Genomic DNA, 22,347 nt, shown 5'->3' with positions numbered 1-22,347 from the left:
TAGAGGTGAGAGCAAGGTCGGGAGATCCTAAAAGCAGTAGAGTGACAGCAGTATCAGAAGACTCTTAGTCCATCATCAGGCGTCTTCAACACACGAGGCCATGACTCCAGGCGGCGCTGCCTACAGCAGGCATTCCTGCACATGTGGGTCCAGCACCCTGCAGAAGAGCAGTCACGATTACTGTGAAGATTGTAGCTTAATGAAAAGTGACATATGCTTCATTGAAAAGAATGACTAAATTAATTTAGCTCTTCTACCTGAATTTTTGTGCAGTGGCAGTCTCAGTGATTCACAAGTTGGAACATGTCCCTGTCAAGGGCTAGCACACACATTAATGGTCTCGTACGATTTGGATTATGTGGATTTTATGGAAATGAGGGACAATTAGCAACAAATAGATAATTGACATTGAAGAACATAATTTTCAGTTAGAGGAACTTACAGCTTTGGGCAATAAAAGGTTAAAAGGGATGTATTTTTTTTTTCCGTTTAATATATTTTGTGCTTTCTCTTAACTACACCTAGTTCTCTGCTGGAACCTTTCAGAAATAACAAAACATGTAATACCTGGTACTCCCATCAAAAGCTAGTTAGAAAGATAAAGCTAATAAAGGTAAAATATTAAACATGTTTTAAAATATTGTTCATAGTAATAAAAGTCATAAGGATGGTGTATAAGTAATGACCTAGTAAATTACATAGGAAACAGCTGCCATCCTTATTAAAGAGTGGGTAGGATTTCATAGATACAACAGCAGAAGTTCATTCTTACGTGCACATCATGAGTAGAAGTATGAAGGTTATTTAATCCTTATAAAGGTACAGGGAATAAATAATGTAAGTTAAAATAATGCAGTTATATAGTAGGTAAAGGAAATGTTTTAATAATTAAAGAATAGAGTAACTGCTCTTTTGGGCAAGTCATTAAACCAGTTTTACTTCCCTGAAGGTCCTTTAGGGTGACAGACACTTGTAAGCTTAGAGACTTGAGCTAAAATGCCTATTTAGCTGAATGTCTCCTCAGGGCCTCTCAACAGTCTCCATGTTTCAGTTCTCTAAATGCCCATTTGTGCTGTGTTGATAACACTCAAGCAGGATTATATTTGCACAGAGCAGGTATAACAGTTCTGAGTCATTACCAGATTTGAAAGCCTTACTACATTAATTATTTGAACCTGCATGATATTCTAAATCTAATATTCCACGCTCTGTTCCACTGTTCACAGGCTGGTGTTGATCATACTAAATTTCACAGTTTTGATCAGAAGAGAAAGAGGACTTTATGTGTGAATTTATAAACACTTTCTAAAGCCAGTGATCTATTTGACATGTCAACTCTTTCTTACCTTAAAAATCAGTTTTTGTTTTAATACTAAAACCTTATATTTTTCAGGCTGCAAACTGTTGTACAAACAGGACTTTGCAAGGCGTTTAGGACTGAGGTGCGTGACTTGCAATTACTGCTCTCAGCTGTGTAAGAAGGGGGCGACAAGGGAGCTGGACGGCGTGGTGCGGGACTTCTGCAGCGAGGAGTGCTGCCGCCGCTTCCAGGACTGGTACTACAAGGCAAGTACCCCTGCCAGCCTCACTCCATGCCTTGAGGCATCACTCCTTCAGCAGGGTGTGTCTTTGTTTGCAGGGTCGTTTAACATGGCCACCCACTCCAGTACTCTTGCCTGGAAAATCCTATGGATGGAGGAGCCTGGTGGGCTGCAGTCCATGGGGTCGCTAAGAGTTGGGCATGACTGGGTGACTTCACTCACTCTCACTTAACATGGAGTATTTATCTAAAGTTTGTGTGTTATTAGTTCACTAAATAGAAATATTTTTGGTGGCTTCTTTATCAGTTATGAATATTGACAGGTTATTGTTTTAGATATTTAGGATGTGTTTTAAAATATTACTCTTCCCCCTCTTCCCTCCCCCTTTAATTGTGGATCTTGAAAGAATTTCAAATGGAAAGGACGCTATGGATGAATAGAGACTAGAAACATTTACCTTGAAATTGTGAATACATATGTAAATGTCTTAGAAATATCTACTTTTAAAAAAGTAGAAGAGAAGCCCCTTTTGGTCCATTGCTTTGATTTCTTTTTCAGTAAGAAAATGAGTATCAATTTGGGCTTTATTTAGTCAAATAAAAACAACTTTTATTACCTGATGAAAACCATGTTAGTGCTAAAGCTTTGCTATGAATACAGTTCTAAAGCTCTTAAGGCCAGATGTCATTGTAACCTCAGATTTGTGAAATGCTCCTAAAGAAATCAACAATAAAATGGTTGAAACATGTACAGTAATTTAGTCTCTTAATGAAAGCTACTAGTGGTAAGGTGACACTACTTAAGAGAATTGTAGGAATTCTCGATGTAGGTCTTGAATATACAGCTTGACATAGTAACAAGCATCTTTTAAATAGAGAAAAGTAATACTTTACAAGTTGTCATAGGTGAAGATTTTGTTGTAGTTTTAAAGTTAGTTCACTATTTTACTGTTGTTTCTATTTTTTAAGCCTTAGAATTAAGGTTCAGATTTTAGAAACACCCAGGGTAAGTACTAACTCACTTGAACACACATGCCTTTCCATCTGAAGCAGCACCTTGTTACAGATGAGATGTCACTCAGAAAATGTTTCTTCAGTGACTTTAAATGCTCAGTTTCAGTTTAGCATACACAAATACACCTTTTCTTACATCATGTAGAGGTTTTAAAAATCGGTTTTGGATCATTTGAAAACAGTGAAGGTGTTTAGTGGCACAAATGTGGAAACTCCATTTTATTCTTACTGTCACCTTTTTCATCATCTGTTTTATTGTTTGAGACAGAAGTTGTTACCATGTGGTACTAAGGATTTCCCTGTCATTATTTTATTATACAGATCTGCTGAATTGTGTAATTGTGAATTCAAAACTTCAATTTTAAAAAATACCTTAGAGGATATTGCTTTCTGTTCAGAGCACATGAACTGTATTTCTCTGTGGCTTCTTTCTTTGATTTGATTCTTTCTGTTCTCTTTTATATTATCTATAACTAAAATATAGAAATCCTTTGGTTTCCTTTTTTCTTTTTTGGGAAGCAAAGACGTATTCCTTGGCAGAAGACCAAGTTATTCTCGATGTTGTCTATTTAAAGGATAATTGTAGCTCGTGTTTTTATGTGCTCAATAATGAAATTTCAGTGAGGCAGTACATTCAGAAAGTTGAATAATTAATTAGTGACAATTATGTTTAATGTCAGTATTCTATACGTTAAACATTTCAATTATTTCTTGCTTTATTTTAAGCCCAGCATATCTTTGTATAATGTATGACATAGCATTATTATAAACTGTGCTAATTGGAGGAGTAAAGGTACTTGATAGAAATTTGTGAGGCATGCAGCAGTGATGATTTCAATGTAATCAGTAGGATTACAACCTACCAAATGAGGAGACTGTTGCCCCTCCTGATGAATCACTGTGCCCCTGTGGAGGCGGCCGGTACTGATTCAGAGTCGCTGCCTGTGAGTTTTCCTCAGCCATCTATGTTTTCTGCACTTACCATGAGTCCACTTTAGTCACTGTTACTGTCTGTCATGTGGTCTTGAAAAAATGTGTTAAATTGAGTCCCAACCAAATTACATTTTCCTGAACCTCTCTCCCTTTCCAGTTTTTAAATTAAGAACTCAAAATTTTAGATTTTAGTTAATTAAACAATGTGACCAATAATCCATAAAAAGTGCCTCATTAGGGAATGTTTACTAACGAGAGCAGGTAGCCCGGCAGAGCACACATACCGAGTTTCCACCTTTTCTCATCCTCCTTCTTCAGTTTGGGAGACCACTAGAGTATAAATGGCTTTACATTTTTGTTTATTTAAGTATTTGATACTATATTTAAAATTTTTCTGCTTATGTTTGTTTAGCTAGACAAGACATTTTGAATAATCTGTGCAGGTCTGTATAGTGGTTTGCTTTTGGATTTAAGATAGAGGTTAATTAAGTACTATCTCATCTAAATTAGAATTCAGAGACCATTGAAATCATGCAACCTGGAAATGCCGAGAGTAAAATGAATGTTTCTTCTTCTCCCAGATAATTCTTTAGAAGGAAGTAGGTTTTACTTTTCCTCAAAGTTATTGTTTCCAGACATAATGTGAAACCAGGTGAGAGGATAGTTCTTTTCATTCCTGTAAGTTTTATATTTTTTGGAGAAAAAGGATTTAGTATTGTAATAAAATGATAGCTAGGTGTTTGATATACAGTCAAGATAACTCAGAAGTCCCATGGTTTCCCAAGAATGCTTTCCTAGTACTCTGTTTAATAGAACTAAGGAGCTTTTCTGAAACTTTCTTCAAGTTACAGGTTTTTAGTACAGGTTTTGATTTGTTTTAAAAACCAGTAGGGAAGGGTGACAGTGTTAAATTCTTTAGCAAATGTCCTAATGGTTGAGTAGTGGGACTTTGAGCTGTAGTCAGGTTAATATTTAGATTTTAATAAGCCTTAGTTATGAAAGGATGACTGAATGAAGAATATTTCGGGCTTCTATGTTTTTCTTTTTTGTCTATAAACTGCTAGAAATATTGATTTAAAAAATTATTTTTTGACATTAGATTTAGAAAGGAAGTGCCTAATAATCTTGCTTTTAATGTGCCTTTGGGTATAACTGATGAATTTTAACACTATTATGCTTTGCATAGTACCCAGTCCTCAGTCTTTTATTTCTGCATTCTTTTTTGAAATAAATGACTATAAAATCCTCTATTTCCGTTCCATTCATGGTTCCCCCTTAGAAAATCAGGTGTGGTTGGTGAAGTAGGGAACAAGAGGGTGGAAGGTCTCAAGGATGTGGGTACATCATCCCAAACTGTCCACGATAGGTCACGGGCTTTGTGAGTGTAGTGTCTGTCCAGTGGTCTTCCCTGGCTTACTAAAGAGGAGCTCCTAGATTAGCTGAGAGGTGGGATTAAAGGTTACTGAAGAGGGCCTCTTGGATTAGTTGCAAGGGCGGATTAACATTTTTGAATTAAGAATTTAGTTTCTGCCTATTATTTAGATTGCTTGAAACAGTAACTTTTTTTTCCCCTAAAAGTAATATATAATCCTTGATTTTCTACAGTGACAGGAAAACCATGAAGTGAATGATGATGCAATATTTGTTAAAGCAGAACCACATCATACTTCAGTTCTTACGCTGTAGACATGTTAAGCTTTCCTAAGAGTTCCGTCTCATGAGTGGGAGGCAGTGGTACTGGTGTTGGTGAGGAATGATGGTCTTTCACAAGATTTTCTATTGACGTGGGTTCCATACAGTTTACCAGGAGTTTGTTTGAGTGGCTGAGTAAGGGAGAAACAGCCCAAAGCAAGAGGCTCGTAACCTCTAAAATTGTGATCTTGGTATTCAAATTAGTATAGAGTTCTGTTATTATCCTTTATCCTGAAAAAAAAAATACATAAATATTTTGTTTCCTTTTGAGCATTAATCTTGCTACTTTTTGTGGGGAAGAGGGGTAGAAACATTCTAAATTTGTTTTGAATTTTCTGGAAAGAAGGAGCTTAAGGTGATGTTAGGACAAAATTCCAAATGCCTGTAATTATAAAATAATGAAGTGAGTTTATTGTTCAGATTCTTTGGGTGGAATGTGCTTGGTTGTTGGCACTAGGCCTACGGAATTACTGTGTAACTGGAAATATTACCGTGTACAAGAAGTCAGTACTTTGTGTGTAAGTACAAATTAATGTGAGTTTTAGGTGTTATTGAGAACCGTCTTACTGCATTTCACATGTTAGGATTTGTGTTTCTGGTGGCCATAGTAACTCACTTGGATTTTTCATTGTCTTTGTAATGGGGTGCCCTACAGAGAGCCTTCTTTCAGACTTGTGTCTTCTTGGACCCTGCATTTACTTCAACATTGGGCCCTAGAAAATCACTCACTGCTCTGTGTGTGGAGGGGCAGTCAGGCCCTTGTTTCAGGTCCTTATCTTCACTTTTGCTGTGTTCTTGACATATAGCTGGTGCTTTGGCTTTTCTTTGAGTATAAAGCATAAAAGGGAAAAACCCTGGAAACCTGGAGCACGTCAGTGGTTAAAGAACAATCTCTGCTGTTGAGAGTGTTATGTAGGGACTTGTTTATTATCAAGTAAATCGAGACCTGGTTGATAGTGCTAATGTTACTGAGGTTACCATGTAATATTACCAGGAGTATAGCATTTAAGCTCACAAGTTCGTGGACGAGAGATGTGATATTGGCATCAGTTAATAGTCATAACTTACACTGTACATCTTCATTCATTTAACATGTATTCAGCAGGAGAAATACCAGACCTGGAGAAATAAAGGACCCATGTTCTAACTTGGGGTATGTTTGTTATATAAGACCTATTTACCCACACAGTGCTTTGTTCATGTGCCGGCTAGAATTTGTCCTGTTATGCGTGGGACTCCCATGGAGGCAGGGAAAGAGGCTGACTCAGAGTAGTGAGGGGAGCTCCCTTGGGCCCATTACCCACCACCAAGTACTTGGCATTTATTGCTTTGTCAAAACTTGTAAGCTGATGGCTAAACTAAAGGGTAATTTCTTAAGTTACAGTAATTTATTTCTACTGTAATTAGGTAACTAAATTATGAAAACTATTATCTTTAAAATTAATTATTTATACCTTTTGGTCTACTCATTGATCAGGGTATTAAGAAACAGTGAAAATGGGTAAAATCTAGGCAGAATGGACTCTCCAAAAATTCTGTCCCTAGGTTAATTGACCATCAAAAAGTACAACTTGTTTATGTATGAATTCTAGTCGGTTTTATTTTGCATATTAAGTTATAGACTAGTTAGGACTGATTGTTTTCCTAGATGTAGTTCAAATTTGTGGTCTTAAAATTTAATTGGTTTTTAATTAATTAAACATTGAGAGTTTTAAAACAAAAAGTTGGAAGTTCTAGCTGTTAAAACAGTATATTTATGAAAGCCCTTCAAGTTTATTAAACTATTGAAACAAAACACTTCAAAATAACATCCATTATTTTTCTTAGCATAAATGCTGGCTTCAAAATTATTCTGGCCTGTACAGTTAAATAAATTGGTCTATTATGAGTTAGTTGATCCTGGGAAGTCTATTCATTAATCAAGAGATTTCCAGTGTAGTGTGACTGTGGGAGACTTGGACCTGTGTATCAGTGTGGCTCTCAGTTATCTCGTAATGTTAAATCTCACTGGACCAGCCTGGTCCACCATTGTGCATTTGTTTTGGTTATCCTATCTTTGTAATGCTGGTCTTTGACTTCTGGTAAGTATAGAAAGGGATTTTGACAATTAGCTAAACCACTACTTTTAAAAATTTTGTGGATTTTACTCTTATGATTTATAGTACAGTTTTATTTTTTCTTTATCAGACATTGTTTTATCACATTTGGCAATAATCACTGAAATGCTAGAACTCTTATAAAACTCATGTCTTGTAAAACATGTCTGGCTTTGTAAACTTTCTCCTGGGAGATGCTGACCCCTTCCTTGCTTCATTAAGGCTGCCAGGTGTGACTGCTGTAAGTCTCAAGGAGCCCTTCGGGAGAGGGTGCAGTGGCGTGGCGAGATGAAGCACTTCTGTGACCAGCACTGCTTGTTACGCTTCTACTGCCAGCAGAGTGAGCCCAACATGACAACCCAGAGGGGACCTGAGAACTTACACTACGGTAAGGGTCCCTTCAGGTAGTGTCCTGAAAAGCCCGCTGAGCAGACCTGGATTCAGGGTGGTGGTAATGAACAGTTGATTTCAGGGTTAGTTTAACATCAGCTTCTGTGGTTTCTCCAGGTGGAAGTGCCTGCAGTGACATTTTGCATTTTGTTTTTTTACTCTCTTAAAAATTTAATGGTAGTTGATAAAAATAGAGTCTAGTTGGGTTAGAGAGAATCTAAATAGAATTATAATGAAAATTGTTTTTAAAAAATTTCATCTACCTTGAATAGATAAAGAAGTTTTGGTACATATATGCAATAGAATATTACTCATCCATAAAAACGAATGCATTTGAGTCAGTTCTAGAGAAGTGGATGAACCTAGAGCCTGTTATACAGAGTCAAGTAAGTCAGAGAAAAACAAATATTGTATAATAATACATATATATGGGATCAATAAATAAGGTAATGGTGAACCTGTTTGCAGGGCAGGAATAGAGATGTAGACACAGAGAACAGACTCTGCACACAGCATAGGAGGGAGAGGGTGCAACAAATTGTGAGAATAGCATTGAAAATGTGACCATGTGTAAGATAGACAGCTAGTAGGAAGTTGCTGTCTAGCACAAGGAGTTCACCCAGCTTCTCTGTAACAACCTAGAGGTTCAGGAGAGAGGGCATGTATGTATGCACTTATGGCTGATGTATGGTAGAAACCAACACAACATTGTAAAGCAGTTCTCCTCCCAATTTTAAAAAAAAAATGTGTCTGCCTCTTCACTTGCGATTTAAATAAAAACGTTTTTCAGCAAATTGTATGTGCTCCAGGGTCGATAGGACAAACAGCAAAAACACTTTAGACGATATGACCTATTTAAGAGTTAAATCTAAGATATTCCTCCCAAAGCAGTATATACTTTGTAATGGAATGAAAAGGGGAAAGAGTTAATTCCACTACTTAGCTCTGTATTTCAGCTCTCAGAAGAATATGAAATATTTCCATCAGTGACTATTTCAAAAAAAATCCATAAAAATTAATGAGAAATATGGATTTAGAAAATCCTGAAGAAAGTGATATTTGTCTTATTTTAAATTTGTTTGTTTTTAGATCAGGGTTGTCAGACGTCCCGAACCAAAATGACAGTAAGTATTGCTTAAGTAAAGTGCTAAATACTGAACTTTTATAGTGTGGGCATAAAAAGTAATTAATCCATTTTAATCTGATTATAATAATAAAAGATTTTTTTTTTACTTACCTGTTGAGATGGTTGAAGTATTCATATTCTGTTGAATTACCCAAAATAAAAACAGGTCTTTTTCTGCCTGCTGAGGGACACAAAGGTGGATTAGTTGTGGCCCTCACCCACGTCGGGCGAGATGACACATGAATACTCGTGTCCCTGGGCAAGAGTAGTGGAGCGTTTGCAGTGGGCGAGCGTGTGTGGTCCGGCGGCTGTGACAGAGCTTCTGAACAGCCAAGCAGAAGGTTGCCAGTGGACGACGATGAGCCGGAGGAATGTGGTGTGCAGAGGTGTGCACGTTTGTCCAGACTGCTCCCTGAGGCCGAGCTTGGAGGGGCCTGAGGTGGAGTTCTGGGGAGCCGGGGCAGGGTGGGCCGGCCAGCGCCCTTCAAACAGGATGGGGTCTGTGCTGGGGGCCAGGACAGCACAGTCAGTGGAATCGTCCCATGCTCACCAGGTACTTGGTCCACACTGAGGAGTGTAAAGATGGTTGCTTCCTGATGGTCCTCTTCGTGCAGCCATAAGGCAACTCCAAAGCTTGTTTCCAAGCTTTTGACCAAGGTTTCAAGACACCCCTTCACCTGCACTGAGGCGAATGAATACTTGTCTCTTCCAATAGCCCCGAGACCTCCTCACGGGAAGATGGGAGGACGGAGAGGGTGTGACCTGGGGGGAGCCAAGACTCTCCAGCGTCACGCTCCACCGTCTGGAGTCCTCCCCACCTAGTCCTATGAGCTCTAGGAGCCTTAGTTCCCCACTGAGGAGTGTCGGAGGATGAGTCAGCTGTGTAGTTGGGGGCGAGTCACTTCATGGTTCTCTGTGTGACTTTGCCCTCGTTTGTAAGTGGGGCTTTGCTCCCTGTGGTGGAACCTCCTCAGGGTCATTACAAAGAGCACTGAGACAGAGGCTTGCATCAGGGAACTGCTGAGGCCCTGACTTCAGAGCTCTTCACTCTGTCGCCTCTCCTGGCCATGCATCATCTGAGCCTCAGTTCCCTCATCTGTAAAACGGGAGGAGAAAACACCTGCTGCCCATGTGGTGCTGAGAGGGTTAGAGGGCTCATGTCAGAAGGTGCTGCAAGGGTGCTGTGCATGGAATCCCACCCATCGGAGCTGTTGTATATAACAGGAGCATATAACAGGAGCTGCAGCCAGAAGCTGTGCCAGCCAGCAACAGCACGTGTTTCTCAGAGTTCTGGGGCTTCTAGCAGACCCAGGGACTAGCGAGGGCCTCTTCCTGCTTCCTCTTCCCGTCTTGCCATGTGTCCTCATGGGAGGGGAGGGGCTGTGGGGGCTCTTCTGTGAGGACCCCAAGCCCATTCATGACCTTATCGCCTTCCAAAGGCCATGCCTTCAGGTGCCATCCAGTTGGTGTTCCACCTCAGTGTGAAGTTTAGGGAACACAGACACCCAGCTCTGCAGCAGACACTCAGGAGGTGTGGTGGCTGTCGTCATTGTAGTCTTCATTACTGGGGGTCCTTCAGCATTCGTTTTCAATAGGTATAGACCTTGCCTGTTGACTCTTTTACCAGGTGACCAAGTTTAGTTGACATGGTGCCCTGTTTGTAGAGTGACAAGAGTGGAGCACGGGCAACCAGGGTGTCTTGACTTGGACCTCTGGTTCATAAGGGGCTTCGAGAGCATTTCTCTGTTCAGACCCAACTTGCCTGGGTTTGGTGTCCACATTTTTTCTGTCGCTCTCCCCATAGCACCTTTGTTTCTGCCCTTAGGGACAGGGCTTCAGCTTCCTTTACAGAGTGTGTGCGTGTGTGCGCGTGTGCGTGCATGTGTGTTTGATGTGAACAGGCTGAAGCATCTGATAGACTGTTGAGATATGTTTCTAAAATTACCCTGAAACACACAGCTTAAGGTTTAATAGCATTTATGGTAATTCTTTTCATCATTTTTCTTTTCATAGTTAGTACCACATTAATAGTTTATGCCTTAGAAAAAGCCAGAGTATCAGAAAGCCATAATAATTTCAAAATACTGGGTTAACAACCTTGCTTTTTCACTTAGGAGTGAGACTTGTCTCATATATTTTTAAAAATTTTGCTGTGGGGACTTACTGGCAGTCCAGTGGTTAAGACCCCAAGCTTCCCAGTGGGGCGGGCGCAGGTTCACACCCTGGTGGAGAGCAAAGACCTCGCACGCTGCAGAACCAGACAGTGTGCTGTGGTGTCTTGATGAGCAGATCTGTAGAGGGTTCATTACTGCGCTTTGCCGATAGTTGGGGTAGGTTCACATCGGTTCCATGTGTGCTTCCTGCACTGGAACACACTGGATATTTTTTAATAGCAAAAGCAGTAAAAATTCGAGGCAGAAATAAAATGTCTCTCTTTGTTTCTCTGTAGGGCTCAGCACCACCCCCTTCTCCAACCCCCAACAAGGAGATGAAGAACAAGGCAGTTCTGTGCAAACCTTTGACTATGACCAAGGCGACCTACTGCAAACCCCACATGCAGAGCAAGTCCTGTCAGACAGGTAACCCAGGCCCTGCCCTTGAGTGACATCCATAATCTTTTCAGCAGTGGCTTCAGAGTAGACTTGTTGGGTGTTTTGTCACTTTCTGTTGATTTTGCTTCTCTGGTTCTAGACATTCCTTCAGAATACAGCATATCCCTTACAATCATTATAAATATCAGTCTCTACAAAGGCGTGCAAGTTATGTCACCAGTGGTCTGGTTTCCTTGGGGCCCAGGGCCCACTGAAGTTAAGTGAGCTCCTCTGAGAAAACCATCTCTTTGAGTGTGATCTGAACCATAACTATTCTGTTTCCTTGTCAGAGTGAGTTGAAATCATTCAAACCTGTATTTTCACCAAATTTAAATGTTAGCTGTATTCTGTTGTTTAAGTAAAACCTTTTTGAGGGGAGTATGAGGGGAGTGTGCTGGGGTGTCTGGAACCATATTATATTTCAAAAGACGTTTTCTTTCTTTTTAAAAAGTCTAGGGACTTCCCTTTGGTCCAGGGGTTAGGACTCCCCACTTCCACTGCAGAAGCTAAGATTCCCACATGCAGTGCCTTCTATAAGTTAGAACGGCTACTGCATTCAGTTTGTTGTTGTTTTTTAACTTAACTAATTTTGTGAAAACTGGGCATTTTTTTAAATGGGTACTCAGGGCACCCTGAGCAGCTGGGTGGGTGGTGGTTGAAGCTGGTTGCTCCCTGACTGCCTTCTGTGTCCCCAGATGGCGACTGGAGGACGGAGTACGTGCCTGTGCCCATCCCTGTGCCCGTGTACGTCCCAGTGCCTATGCACATGTACAGCCAGAGCATCCCCGTGCCCACCACTGTGCCTGTGCCCGTAAGTCTCCCCCCACCAAATGTGTGAGCTCAGGGGGCAAGGATGAGGCTTGGCTGCTTCTGACCTTCACTTGGATCTGGTGGAGGCTCTGCCAGGGGTTACTCTGTGTTTAATTAGGTATTAGGTAAATGGTTCCAACCAATGTCTGTGTCTGCTTTACATATACTATGTTTTGTATTCATGTTTGTTCTAGAAGAAAGTAAGGTTTGTGAGCCAGAAGGTTCACACATGGTATGGAGCCACATACAGATGTCATCACGTGCACTGCTGGGTCCCTGTGTCAGGGCGTGGCTGCTGGAGGCCTCTGGCGATGGAAATACCTCAGAAATTAATTTTTACTTCAAAAAGTAGCTGCTTCTATTTGGGGCTTTCCTTGTGACAGTTAACATACAAATTCTTTGCAAAGCTTCTAAGAAATCCAGTATTATGAAGAAGATCACATGTCGGAGTAATTTTTAATTTGGAAAAATACCTTGTAAGCGAGTGATCCTGATGGTAGGTCCTCTGTTCCCTTAGGTGCCAGTCCCTGTGTTTCTCCCTGCCCCCATGGACAGTGGTGAGAAGACTGCTGTGGCCGAAGAGCTGAAAAGTACAGGTTCTTCAGACGCCCTGGGCACAGAGCTGCTGACCATGACGGACATGACTGAGGACGAGGGGAAGGCAGAAGGCGCTGACCTCCACAGTGAGCTCCTCACTGCCCGGGGTGGGCAGAGTGGGTGGGGGTCTGGGCTGGCCGCTCACTGAACTTCAGCCTGGGGAGGGGTGTGGGGGATGCACTGCTGCAGAGGTGATTGCAGGTTGAGACCCACGTCAGATCTGTAGTTGCTCTGTGATGCCAAGCCCACGTTCAAGCCCAGCAATTTATAACCTATTTCACACAGTCTCTGTTTTAATGGTTGACAAGGTTTGGTTTTTAAAATCAAATCTAAATTTGTTTCAGTGGGTGAGCTCAGACACAAAACTGACTTGTAGTAGGTTTTATAAATATCCAAACTATTATTTTATGATGGTTATCCCCAGTTTTGTTTTATTCATTTATACTAAGAAAGTGAGTTGGATTATTTAAACCAGGGCTTGTGTTAGGGCAGTGCTGGCCAGATTGGGTAGCTGGACCCGTGTGTGCAGGATGCTTCTGTGTCTGAGCACGTTTCTCCACGTTCGACCTCCTGTTCCCCTCACCCAGAGCTGGGCACTGTGTCAGAATGAAACCCTCCTAGAAAGGCTGTTATTTTGTGCAACTTTTGTTTCCATTGTGCCCATGTCTGTTTCTCACCACACCCTGAACTCAGTAAGATGCCTTTCTCAGTGGGTTTTAGTACAAAAGTGTTTAAAACAACTATTCAAAACATTAGAAGGCAATGGTAAATAAGCATATATTGAATGAGTGGAAAACCTAGGTCACAATTCAAAAAGAATGTCAAAAATTCCAGTTGTCTGTGTTCATAAGTTTATTTTTGACCAGAGATTGTTCTTAGAAATAATCTATAGAGTTGTTTACTCTTAAAACATGCTTTTTCTTTTGGTAGAGGCCCAGTGAAAACTTACAGGATTGAAAGTTTTTGTGTATTCATGATTATCTAATTCAAAGCTTATAGTAAGTAGCTTACATTTGAAGGTAGATGCATGCTCTTTCCTTTTGTGATGAATTAAAGATTCTTACTTTGCATTTATAATTAAGTAGCTTTTCCTAGATTAAATATCAGTATTTTGCAGTTTTCTGTTTTGTTTTCTGATGATACTACGGCTTGATTACAGGTGTCATTATTGAAACGGACATAATTGGTTCTGACCTCTTGAAGAGTGCTGAGCCGGAGACCCAGTCCAGCATGCCCGATGTGCCATATGAGCCAGACTTGGATATTGAAATAGACTTTCCCAGAGGTACTGAGCGTGCAGTTTTGCTGTTGGAGTATGAAGTGTGTTTCTAGACTTTAGCTATGGGGTCATCATTGTGGTTAGGAAACAATCTCGTGTCATTGCCTATATTGTTGTTTGTCTTTTTCATGCAAATAAAACTCAGCATTTTTCTTCCAAAAGGAAGCGCATGTTGAATTGTAGGAGCTTAATTAACAGGATTTCCCAGAGCCTTAAAAACCTTAAAACTATTTCATTTTAGGAACTTCTGGAGATAAAGAGTAAAGAAGTGTTGGCGTCTTTTTAAAAATTTAAATAAAATATTGATAGTATTTTTCTTAAAACCTTTTTGAAAATTAAGTTAACCTTCACAGGGAATATTTTTAGATCTTTTGTGGTAAAAGAAGTGTGTCCTGTTTTTCATTATTTTCTTAATCTACTTACAGCCAGTAAGCATACTGAACAGGATGTAAAGCGTTTTAATTTCGGAAAAGATGTATTAGCTTGAAATAGATTTGTGCTGAGATCATGTAGATCTTGTAATTGAATTTCAGGTTTTAGTAATTTCACATTCTGTTAAATTCCATGTTGATGTGCATTATACATGTGTTTTAAGAATCTGAACAGATGTTATTAGATCTCATAGATCAGGTTAGGTAGAGAAATGGTTGGTTCTTCAGCCAACACAGGCTGCCCTGTGCGTGGTGTTGTGCAGAGTCAGGGATTGGTCCTTTTGTTGGTTGAGTTTATGTGATGCAAGCCTGTGCTATTATGTTTGGAGTGAAAGTTCTTCTGATTTGATTGTCAGCTGCTGAGGAGCTTGATATGGAAAATGAGTTTTTATTACCACCTGTTTTTGGAGAAGAATATGAGGAACAGCCTAGACCTCGATCTAAAAAAAAGGTATGAATTGTGATGCTATTCTGTACTCACATCACATCTGTGCGAGTAGTGAGCTTCATTTGTACACCAGAATATGGGAGGATACGTCCTTTTCCAGGATTAAAATGGCTTAAAGGTAAAGTTTTTACTACTTCATTTCTAAGTAAAAGATCTCCTGTTAATAGTTGTACCTTCATAGAAGAGTATCATTGCAACTTAGCTTTTATTTTTAATTTTTAGCTTGATTAAAGGCTGACATACTTTCTACAAAAGTAAATTCACTATTTTTACAGCAGTTGAAGCTGTTTTTCCCCTTGTGACTTTTGGTGAGGTTGAGGTTCACAGTTGGTTATATCTAGTCTTTGTGAAGCCTTCCAGCACATAGGAAGACATGCTGGAGAATTCGGTCATTCGGGGCTCTCAGACCTAAACAAACGAACAGGTATCATTGTTCTGAAAGTTTTATTAACAACTTTCTGTACTTCTGGTTTCCAACATAAAGCAATATCTAAATAAAAGAAAAAGATGACTTTCACAAATTTCTCCATAAAGAAAGGAAAAATTGAAAGTGGAGTGAGACCTGTGGTAGAATGAAATGGGACTTTTACTTGACACAACGCACAGAAATGAACTCAGAGTGAGTCAGAGACCTGGATGTAAGAACTAGAACTCTGGGAAGAAAACAGGGGCCTAAATCTTGTTTAACTTGTGTCAGGCATAGTTTCTTAAATCTGACACCAAAAGCTCAGGAACAAGAGGGAAAATAGGAGAATTGGATTATATCCAAATTTCAAGTTTTTGTGTGGCAAACAGTACATCAGGGAAGCAGGAGGAACTGAGTTATTCCCTAAGGTGGAGTCTGGGAGAAGTTCTTTAGTTCTCTCTTACATGAATATTTGGAATCCTCTTACTTCAGATCTTTAGTTTATTATTTGTGTCTTTATTATCTCATCATTGGTTACTCTCACAGCAAAGTTAATATGATTTTGTTATACAAAGTAATTTGTGCAGAAATACAGCATTCCTGGAGAGAGATTTCATGTTGTAGGTAACTGTTCTCAAATCAGAAGTTCCAGTCAGCTCTCTGTAATATGCATTTGTTGAGAGATGGCTCACTTAAAGTCGTGAGATAAATAGGCTTAAGGAAGAGATGTGACTATGGTGTTTCATGACCAGGGCACCAAGAGGAAGGCGGTGTCAGGGTACCAGTCTCACGACGACAGCTCTGACAATTCTGAGTGCAGCTTCCCTTTCAAGTACGCATATGGGGTCAATGCCTGGAGACACTGGGTCCGGACGAGGCGGCTCGAGGAAGACCTTCTGGTGTTAGACGGGCTGACACCTCGTAAGTGCTCTGGTTCTGTCTTCACTGGTTACTGTTTAAAATCAGGCTTTTTGTTATCCACCACCTTTGAAAAGGATGACTGGAACTTAAAATACATTTGAATTCTTATAGAATAAAGTGATTTCAGAAGGATCCTTAATCTTCAGACAGTAAATAGCAATTACTTTACATTTCTTTTCTTAGCTAAGTCAGTGAAGTTGAAAGAGGATCTGCTGTCTCACACCATGGCTGAGCTGGACTACGGCCTGGCCCACTTTGTCAATGAGATCCGAAGGCCCAATGGGGAAAACTATGCACCCGATAGCATCTACTATCTCTGCCTTGGAATTCAGGAGGTCAGTAATTCCACAGCTCTGAAATATAATGTTGTTAAGGAAGGTTGTTATGGCAGTTCTTCTAGAGAAAAATGTTTTCTTCTAAGATATTATGTAATATAAGGATTTATTGGCTTACGAAGCAAGGCAAAGATAATTTACTTGAAGTAGGGTTTTTGTTGTTCAGTTGCTAAGTTGTGTCCTACTCTTTTCACCTCTGTGGACTGCAGCACGTCAGGGTCCCTTGTCCTTCAGTATCTCTAGGAGTTTTCTCAAATTCATATCCGTTGAGTCAGTGTTGCTATCTAACCATCTCATCCTCTACCATCCTCTTCTCCTTTTGCCCTCAGTGTTTGCCAACATCAGCGTTTTTTCCAGTGAGCCGGCTCTTTGCATCAGGTCGCCGAAGTATTGGAGCTTCAGCATCAGCCCTTCCAGTGAATATTCAGGGTTGATTTCCTTTAGGATTGACTGGTTTGATCTCCTTGCAGTCCAAGGGACTCTCAAGAGTCTTCTCCAGCACAATTCCAAAGCATCAGTTCTTTGGCATTCAGCCTTCTTTATGGTCCAACTCTCATATCATGACTACTAGAAAAACCATAGCTTTGTTTGCAAAGTGATGTCTCTGCATTTTAATAGGCTGTCTAGGTTTGTTGTAGCTTTCCTTCTAAGAAGCAAGTGTCTTTTAATTTCATGGATGCAGTCACTGTCCATAGTAATTTTGGAGCCCAGGAAAATAAAATCTTGTCACTGCTTTCACTTTTTCCCCTTCTATTTTGCCATGAGGTAATGGGACCAGATGCCGTGATCTTATTAGATTTTTGTATGATGAGTTTCAAGACAGCTTTTTCACTCTCCTCTTTCACCCTCATTAAGAGGCTCTTTAGTTCCTCTTCACTTTTTGCCATTATAGTGGTATCATTTGCCTGTCTGAGATTGTTGATATTTCTGCTGGCAATCTTAATTCCAGCTTGTGATTTATCCAGTCTGGCATTTCGCATGATGTACTCTGCATATGATTTAAATAAGCAGGGTGACAATATATATAGCCTTGATGTACTCCTTCCCCAATTTTGAACCAGTCACTTGTTCCATGTCCAGGTCTAATTGTTGATTCTTGACCCTTATACAGGTTTCTTAGGAGACAAGTAAGGTGATCTGGTATTCCCATCTCTTTCAGAATTTTCCACAGTTTGTTGTGACTCACATGATCAAAGGCTTTGGTGTAGTCAATGAAGCAGAAGTAGATGTTTTTCTGGAATTCCCTTGCTTTTTCTGTGATCTAATGAATGTTGGCAGTTTGCTCTCTAGTTACTCTGCCTCTTCGAAACCCACCTTGTACATCTGAAAGTTCTTGGTTCACATTCTGTTGAAGCTTAGCTTGAAGGATTTTGAATATAACCTTGCTAGCATGTGAAATGAGAGCAATTGTATGGTAGTTTGACATTCTTTGGCATTGCCCTTCTTTGGGATTGGAATGAAAACTGACCTTTTTGAAAATACTAGGGAATTGTAAAGGGTTTTCTTAGCTGCTCTGTATACAGTATTGTATATATTTACCTCCACCATTGGTTTATTTTTTATGGATCTTAGATGATTTCTAATGGATTTACAACATGCATCTTCAGTGACTTATTATCGCCCTTCATGTCTTCGTGCCCCGTTATACACATGACACTCTCATGCTGTGTATGGTCCTGGTTTCCTGGCTTTGTGCTCTTGTCCCATGTTTCCCTTATACTTTATTTTTACTCATTGGAGATGGACTTTGGTGTTTACATCATTCTTTAACAACCCTCACTGTTAAGGATTGTCATAGGAAGCGATAAGAGTCATAAGTTTGCACTGACTTGAGGAGAGGTGGAGCATAGAGAGCCGCTCCGGCCTCTCGGCGAGGCTGTCATGGGTGTGGGAAGCCAACCCCTGCCCCGAGCCTCACCCTGCATCCCCTGGACCCTGTATGTAGCAGTGGAGCCACCTGCTCTGTTCTTACCTGACAGACTGAAGGCTCTCATCCTCTTACATCCTGAGCTCTTAGGTGTGTACCTCAGCTTGGAGTGTTTTCAGGAACAGATGAATTGGTAACTTAGGTTTCTTTCATTTTCTAAGTATATAGATAAAGATAATTTCCCATTTTATAAGTGTGCTAATAGACATAAGGCATTTATTTTTTTCTTAGGAAATAAAGAGTATAAATGATATACAATTAGTTGATTTTCCTTCAAGGTGTATGGTTTTTTTTTTTTTAGTACTTGTGTGGTAGTAATCGAAAAGACAACATATTTATTGATCCAGGATACCAGACATTTGAGCAAGAATTGAATAAGATACTCCGAAGTTGGCAACCAAGCATACTTCCAGACGGTAATGCTCCTTTAAATACAGTGGCAGTGACTTTCTGCTGGGATCGCCTTGTTTTTATAGAAATTGTGGCTAAAAATAAGAAATAATTTAAATTAGAGAGTACCTATTTATGAATGTATCAGATCATCCTTTGTTGAATTAGAACTGAATGTGATTGATAACTAGTGTTTAAGAAGAACTTTGTAATAAATGTGACTCAGTTTCTCTGGAATAAGAAAGAAACTGGATGTTTGTTTCTTAAGCCCTTTAGTAGAGATTCTCATATAAATTTCTCTTAGAAACTTGTTTTAGATGTATAAAGAAAACTTGTTTGAATGGAAATGACCTGTTGTTTTTCAGGATTTCTACAGATTTAAATCCCCTTCTGACCACAGTCTGCTGTCACCTGGAAGACCAGGAGCAGACCCCAGGCCTGGCCCCAGGGTCTAGTTGTATAGTGTGTTGTGGTTCTGGCTCTGTGTTGTTTCAGAGCCACGTAGGGGATGCTGAAATTCATTCTAGTTGCCCTGGAGTGAATGGAGGATTGGATTAGGTTTGTTCTTGAGTTATATCTGTTCCTAGACGGTTACAGGAAAACTGTTTATTGTAATTCTTTAAAAATATTTCTCTCTGTTTAAGGGTCAATATTTTCTCGAGTTGAAGAAGATTATCTCTGGAGGATAAAACAGCTAGGATCACACTCTCCAGTAGCTCTTCTGAACACCCTGTTCTACTTTAACACTAAGTATTTTGGCCTGAAAACAGTGGAACAGCACTTACGGCTTTCCTTTGGCACTGTGTTTAGGCACTGGAAAAAAAACCCTTTAACCATGGAAAATAAAGCCTGTCTTCGGTACCAAGTGTCTTCCTTGTGCGGAACAGATAGTGAAGGTAGTGTAACTGGCCTTGTTTGGGATTGGCTGTGGTAGGGATAGCTGCTTCTTGCCTGACTAGAGGCCACATAGGTACCTTGTTAGGAACTCAAGGACTGTCGCTTCCATAAGATAAGACAGCCCATGTCGTGTTAAAATTAGGAAGTACCAGAAGCCACAGCTTCTGGCTCTGAGCACACCCGGTCCCATCCTTTGGTGTAAGAGCAATGGGAATGAACACAGTGAGTCGGGTCACCTTTCTTGAAGGCTGGTCATAGAGAGTTTATGTTATTTTTATTTCTTAAGATAAAATTACTACTGGAAAAAGAAAACATGAAGATGATGAGCCAGTATTTGAACAAATTGAAAATACAGCCAATCCTTCTAGATGTCCTGTGAAAATGTTTGAATGCTACTTGTCTAAGAGGTGAGTATTTATGATTCTTGATTTTTTTAAGTGGTAGTAACAGTTAGGTGCTGTGAATTTATCATTATCAAGAGGTGACTTTTTTTCATTGATCCTTTTTAAAATTTTTCTCTTTTATTTCAAGTTTTTAGTCCTGTTATTATAAAGCACCCAGCTTGTATCTCCTAAGCATATGTTAAGAAATTGCTTTCTACTAAGGAAATTATTGCTGTTGTAGAGGGTCAGACAGTAAACAGTGTAAGGTTTGGGGGCTGTGAGTCTCTCTTGCAGCCAGTGAAGTTTTTAGAGATCACAAATTTTTTATGCTTGTTCATTATTTTATATATGCACCCTCTAATTTTTAAAAGGTAAACATGAACTCAGAGTGTATTTTCTTAGGTAATCAGTTTTATAAACTGTCTCCAGGTTAGCTGTCAAGAACCATAAAAACAGTAATGTCACCTCTAGGATGATTGTTTTTAATAATTAGTATTTCAAGTGGTTTGGGGTAGCCCTGTGTGTCTACACTAGTATTTGGATCTTCCAGTCATATTTTAGTCTGTCTCTGGAACTGGGATGAATCTTGAAGAATTATAATTGGCAGTGCTTTACTTGTTTAATGGCAGCATTAAAATAATGATTAAAAATAATGTTTCTGTCGATGGTGTCTTGGATTCAGTGAAATACGGAATTTAAATTATGGTGGGAAAATAATCTTATTATAGAAATTAACTTTCAGAATGTCTCAAGTGATAGAATATTTAATGTAGTTAATCATGCATGTGGTCTGCCTATGTAATGTGGTAATGGTAGCAGAATTATTCTTAAAAGAAAAAAATAAGTTGTGAGGAATTTTGTGTACATACTGTAAAATTGACTTTCTTCTTTCTTCCAAAGTCCACAGAATCTTAATCAGAGAATGGATGTTTTTTATTTGCAACCAGAATGCTCTAGCTCTGCAGACAGCCCTGTCTGGTACACGTCCGCCTCACTGGATCGAAACACCTTGGAAAACATGCTTGTACGGGTTCTTTTAGTAAAAGATATTTATGATAAAGACAATTACGAACTGGATGAAGACACAGACTAAAAAAAGGAAGGATTCAGAAGCAGTCGGGATAACAGCGTTAGGCAGTCATGCTGCTAGATCTTCATTATGGAAACATTTCAGGTTTACTCCTCCTGTTCTGGGTTTTGTAGCAGTGCACCCACACCGGGTACTACCATGTAAATAATCTGTGAGTGAAGTTGCCATTATTCTATGTAGTGGTTTTAGGATACTTACAAATACATTCAAATTCTTTTTTTTTTTTATTATTATTTATTTGATTAGGTATGTTTGTAACTTTTTACATTACAAAATATGAATGAGAATGTGCCATGTATAATTTTTTCTTGTAGTAAGAAACATCCATATTGCACCACTCTGCTGTTGCAAAGCTTCCTGGAAAGGGGGCTCTTCTGCTGGGTTTCTAACCGGATGGTTGTGTGTGGGGAGCACCTACTAAAAGTTTAGAACTTGCAGTGTCTTTCAGAATTTTTAAAATAAACTGTAAACTAATGGGCTGGGGTTTTTGTTTTGTTTTTCTGGGGGTTTTGTTTGTTTGATTTATGCTTTAGTTCCTAAAGCCTTACAAGCTTATGTAGAGAGATAGCATCTTTCGTTCCAAAACAGATGAGGGAATGCTGTTGATCCTGGTGTGGATGCTGTACGTGAGTCCATACTGCAGGCCGACCTCTCTGTTCCCCGTATAAAACCTTGGTGTCCTTTCCTCACTGGTGGCTTTCTGTAGCATCCCAAACAGTAATAGTTTTATATATATACACACATATATACATATATACACTTGTATATATACGTGTGTGGGTGTATGGGTGTACATTTGTGTACACACACATATAAAAGATGATGTTAATACATCATAGAGACATTTTCTTTGTAAAAACATCTGATGAAAATATAAAATTCTGTTTTTTATGTCAACCCTAAGTACCCCTTCACTATATAGCCATTGGTTTTCCTCTGCCCTTGAGGACAAGATCACGTTTGGGTCCCTAGGTAGGACTCTGTAGCTTTAAAACTTTATGAGGATGCTTATGCCTCCCCTCATGCTAGGTAAAATTATGTTCAGAAATGC

The 22,347-nt window shown here is 39.6% G+C and overlaps 1 protein-coding gene across 8 annotated transcripts in view; it reads left to right on the top strand.

Moving 5' to 3' along the window:
• The window catches only part of ZMYM2 (zinc finger MYM-type containing 2), a 64,864-nt gene extending 43,085 nt beyond the window's left edge, over nucleotides 1-21,779 (top strand). For all 8 annotated transcript variants that reach the window (XM_040266824.1, XM_040266819.1, XM_040266822.1 and 5 more), the window contains 14 exons: nucleotides 1,394-1,566; nucleotides 7,498-7,663; nucleotides 8,755-8,789; nucleotides 11,241-11,370; nucleotides 12,078-12,193; nucleotides 12,710-12,875; nucleotides 13,949-14,074; nucleotides 14,856-14,950; nucleotides 16,106-16,274; nucleotides 16,458-16,609; nucleotides 18,838-18,952; nucleotides 19,571-19,822; nucleotides 20,110-20,230; nucleotides 21,107-21,779. In XM_040266824.1, coding sequence (XP_040122758.1) covers nucleotides 1,394-1,566; nucleotides 7,498-7,663; nucleotides 8,755-8,789; nucleotides 11,241-11,370; nucleotides 12,078-12,193; nucleotides 12,710-12,875; nucleotides 13,949-14,074; nucleotides 14,856-14,950; nucleotides 16,106-16,274; nucleotides 16,458-16,609; nucleotides 18,838-18,952; nucleotides 19,571-19,822; nucleotides 20,110-20,230; nucleotides 21,107-21,299 — 2,009 coding nt within the window. In that variant the 3' untranslated portion in view covers nucleotides 21,300-21,779. The remainder of the gene's footprint in view (nucleotides 1-1,393; nucleotides 1,567-7,497; nucleotides 7,664-8,754; nucleotides 8,790-11,240; nucleotides 11,371-12,077; nucleotides 12,194-12,709; nucleotides 12,876-13,948; nucleotides 14,075-14,855; nucleotides 14,951-16,105; nucleotides 16,275-16,457; nucleotides 16,610-18,837; nucleotides 18,953-19,570; nucleotides 19,823-20,109; nucleotides 20,231-21,106) is intronic.
• Nucleotides 21,780-22,347: the final 568 nt, after the last annotated feature.

Source organism: Oryx dammah, unplaced genomic scaffold (genome assembly GCF_014754425.2).
Source record: "Oryx dammah isolate SB20612 unplaced genomic scaffold, SCBI_Odam_1.1 HiC_scaffold_24, whole genome shotgun sequence".
NCBI lineage: Eukaryota > Metazoa > Chordata > Mammalia > Artiodactyla > Bovidae > Oryx > Oryx dammah.
This window is presented reverse-complemented; position numbering and strand designations above follow the sequence as displayed.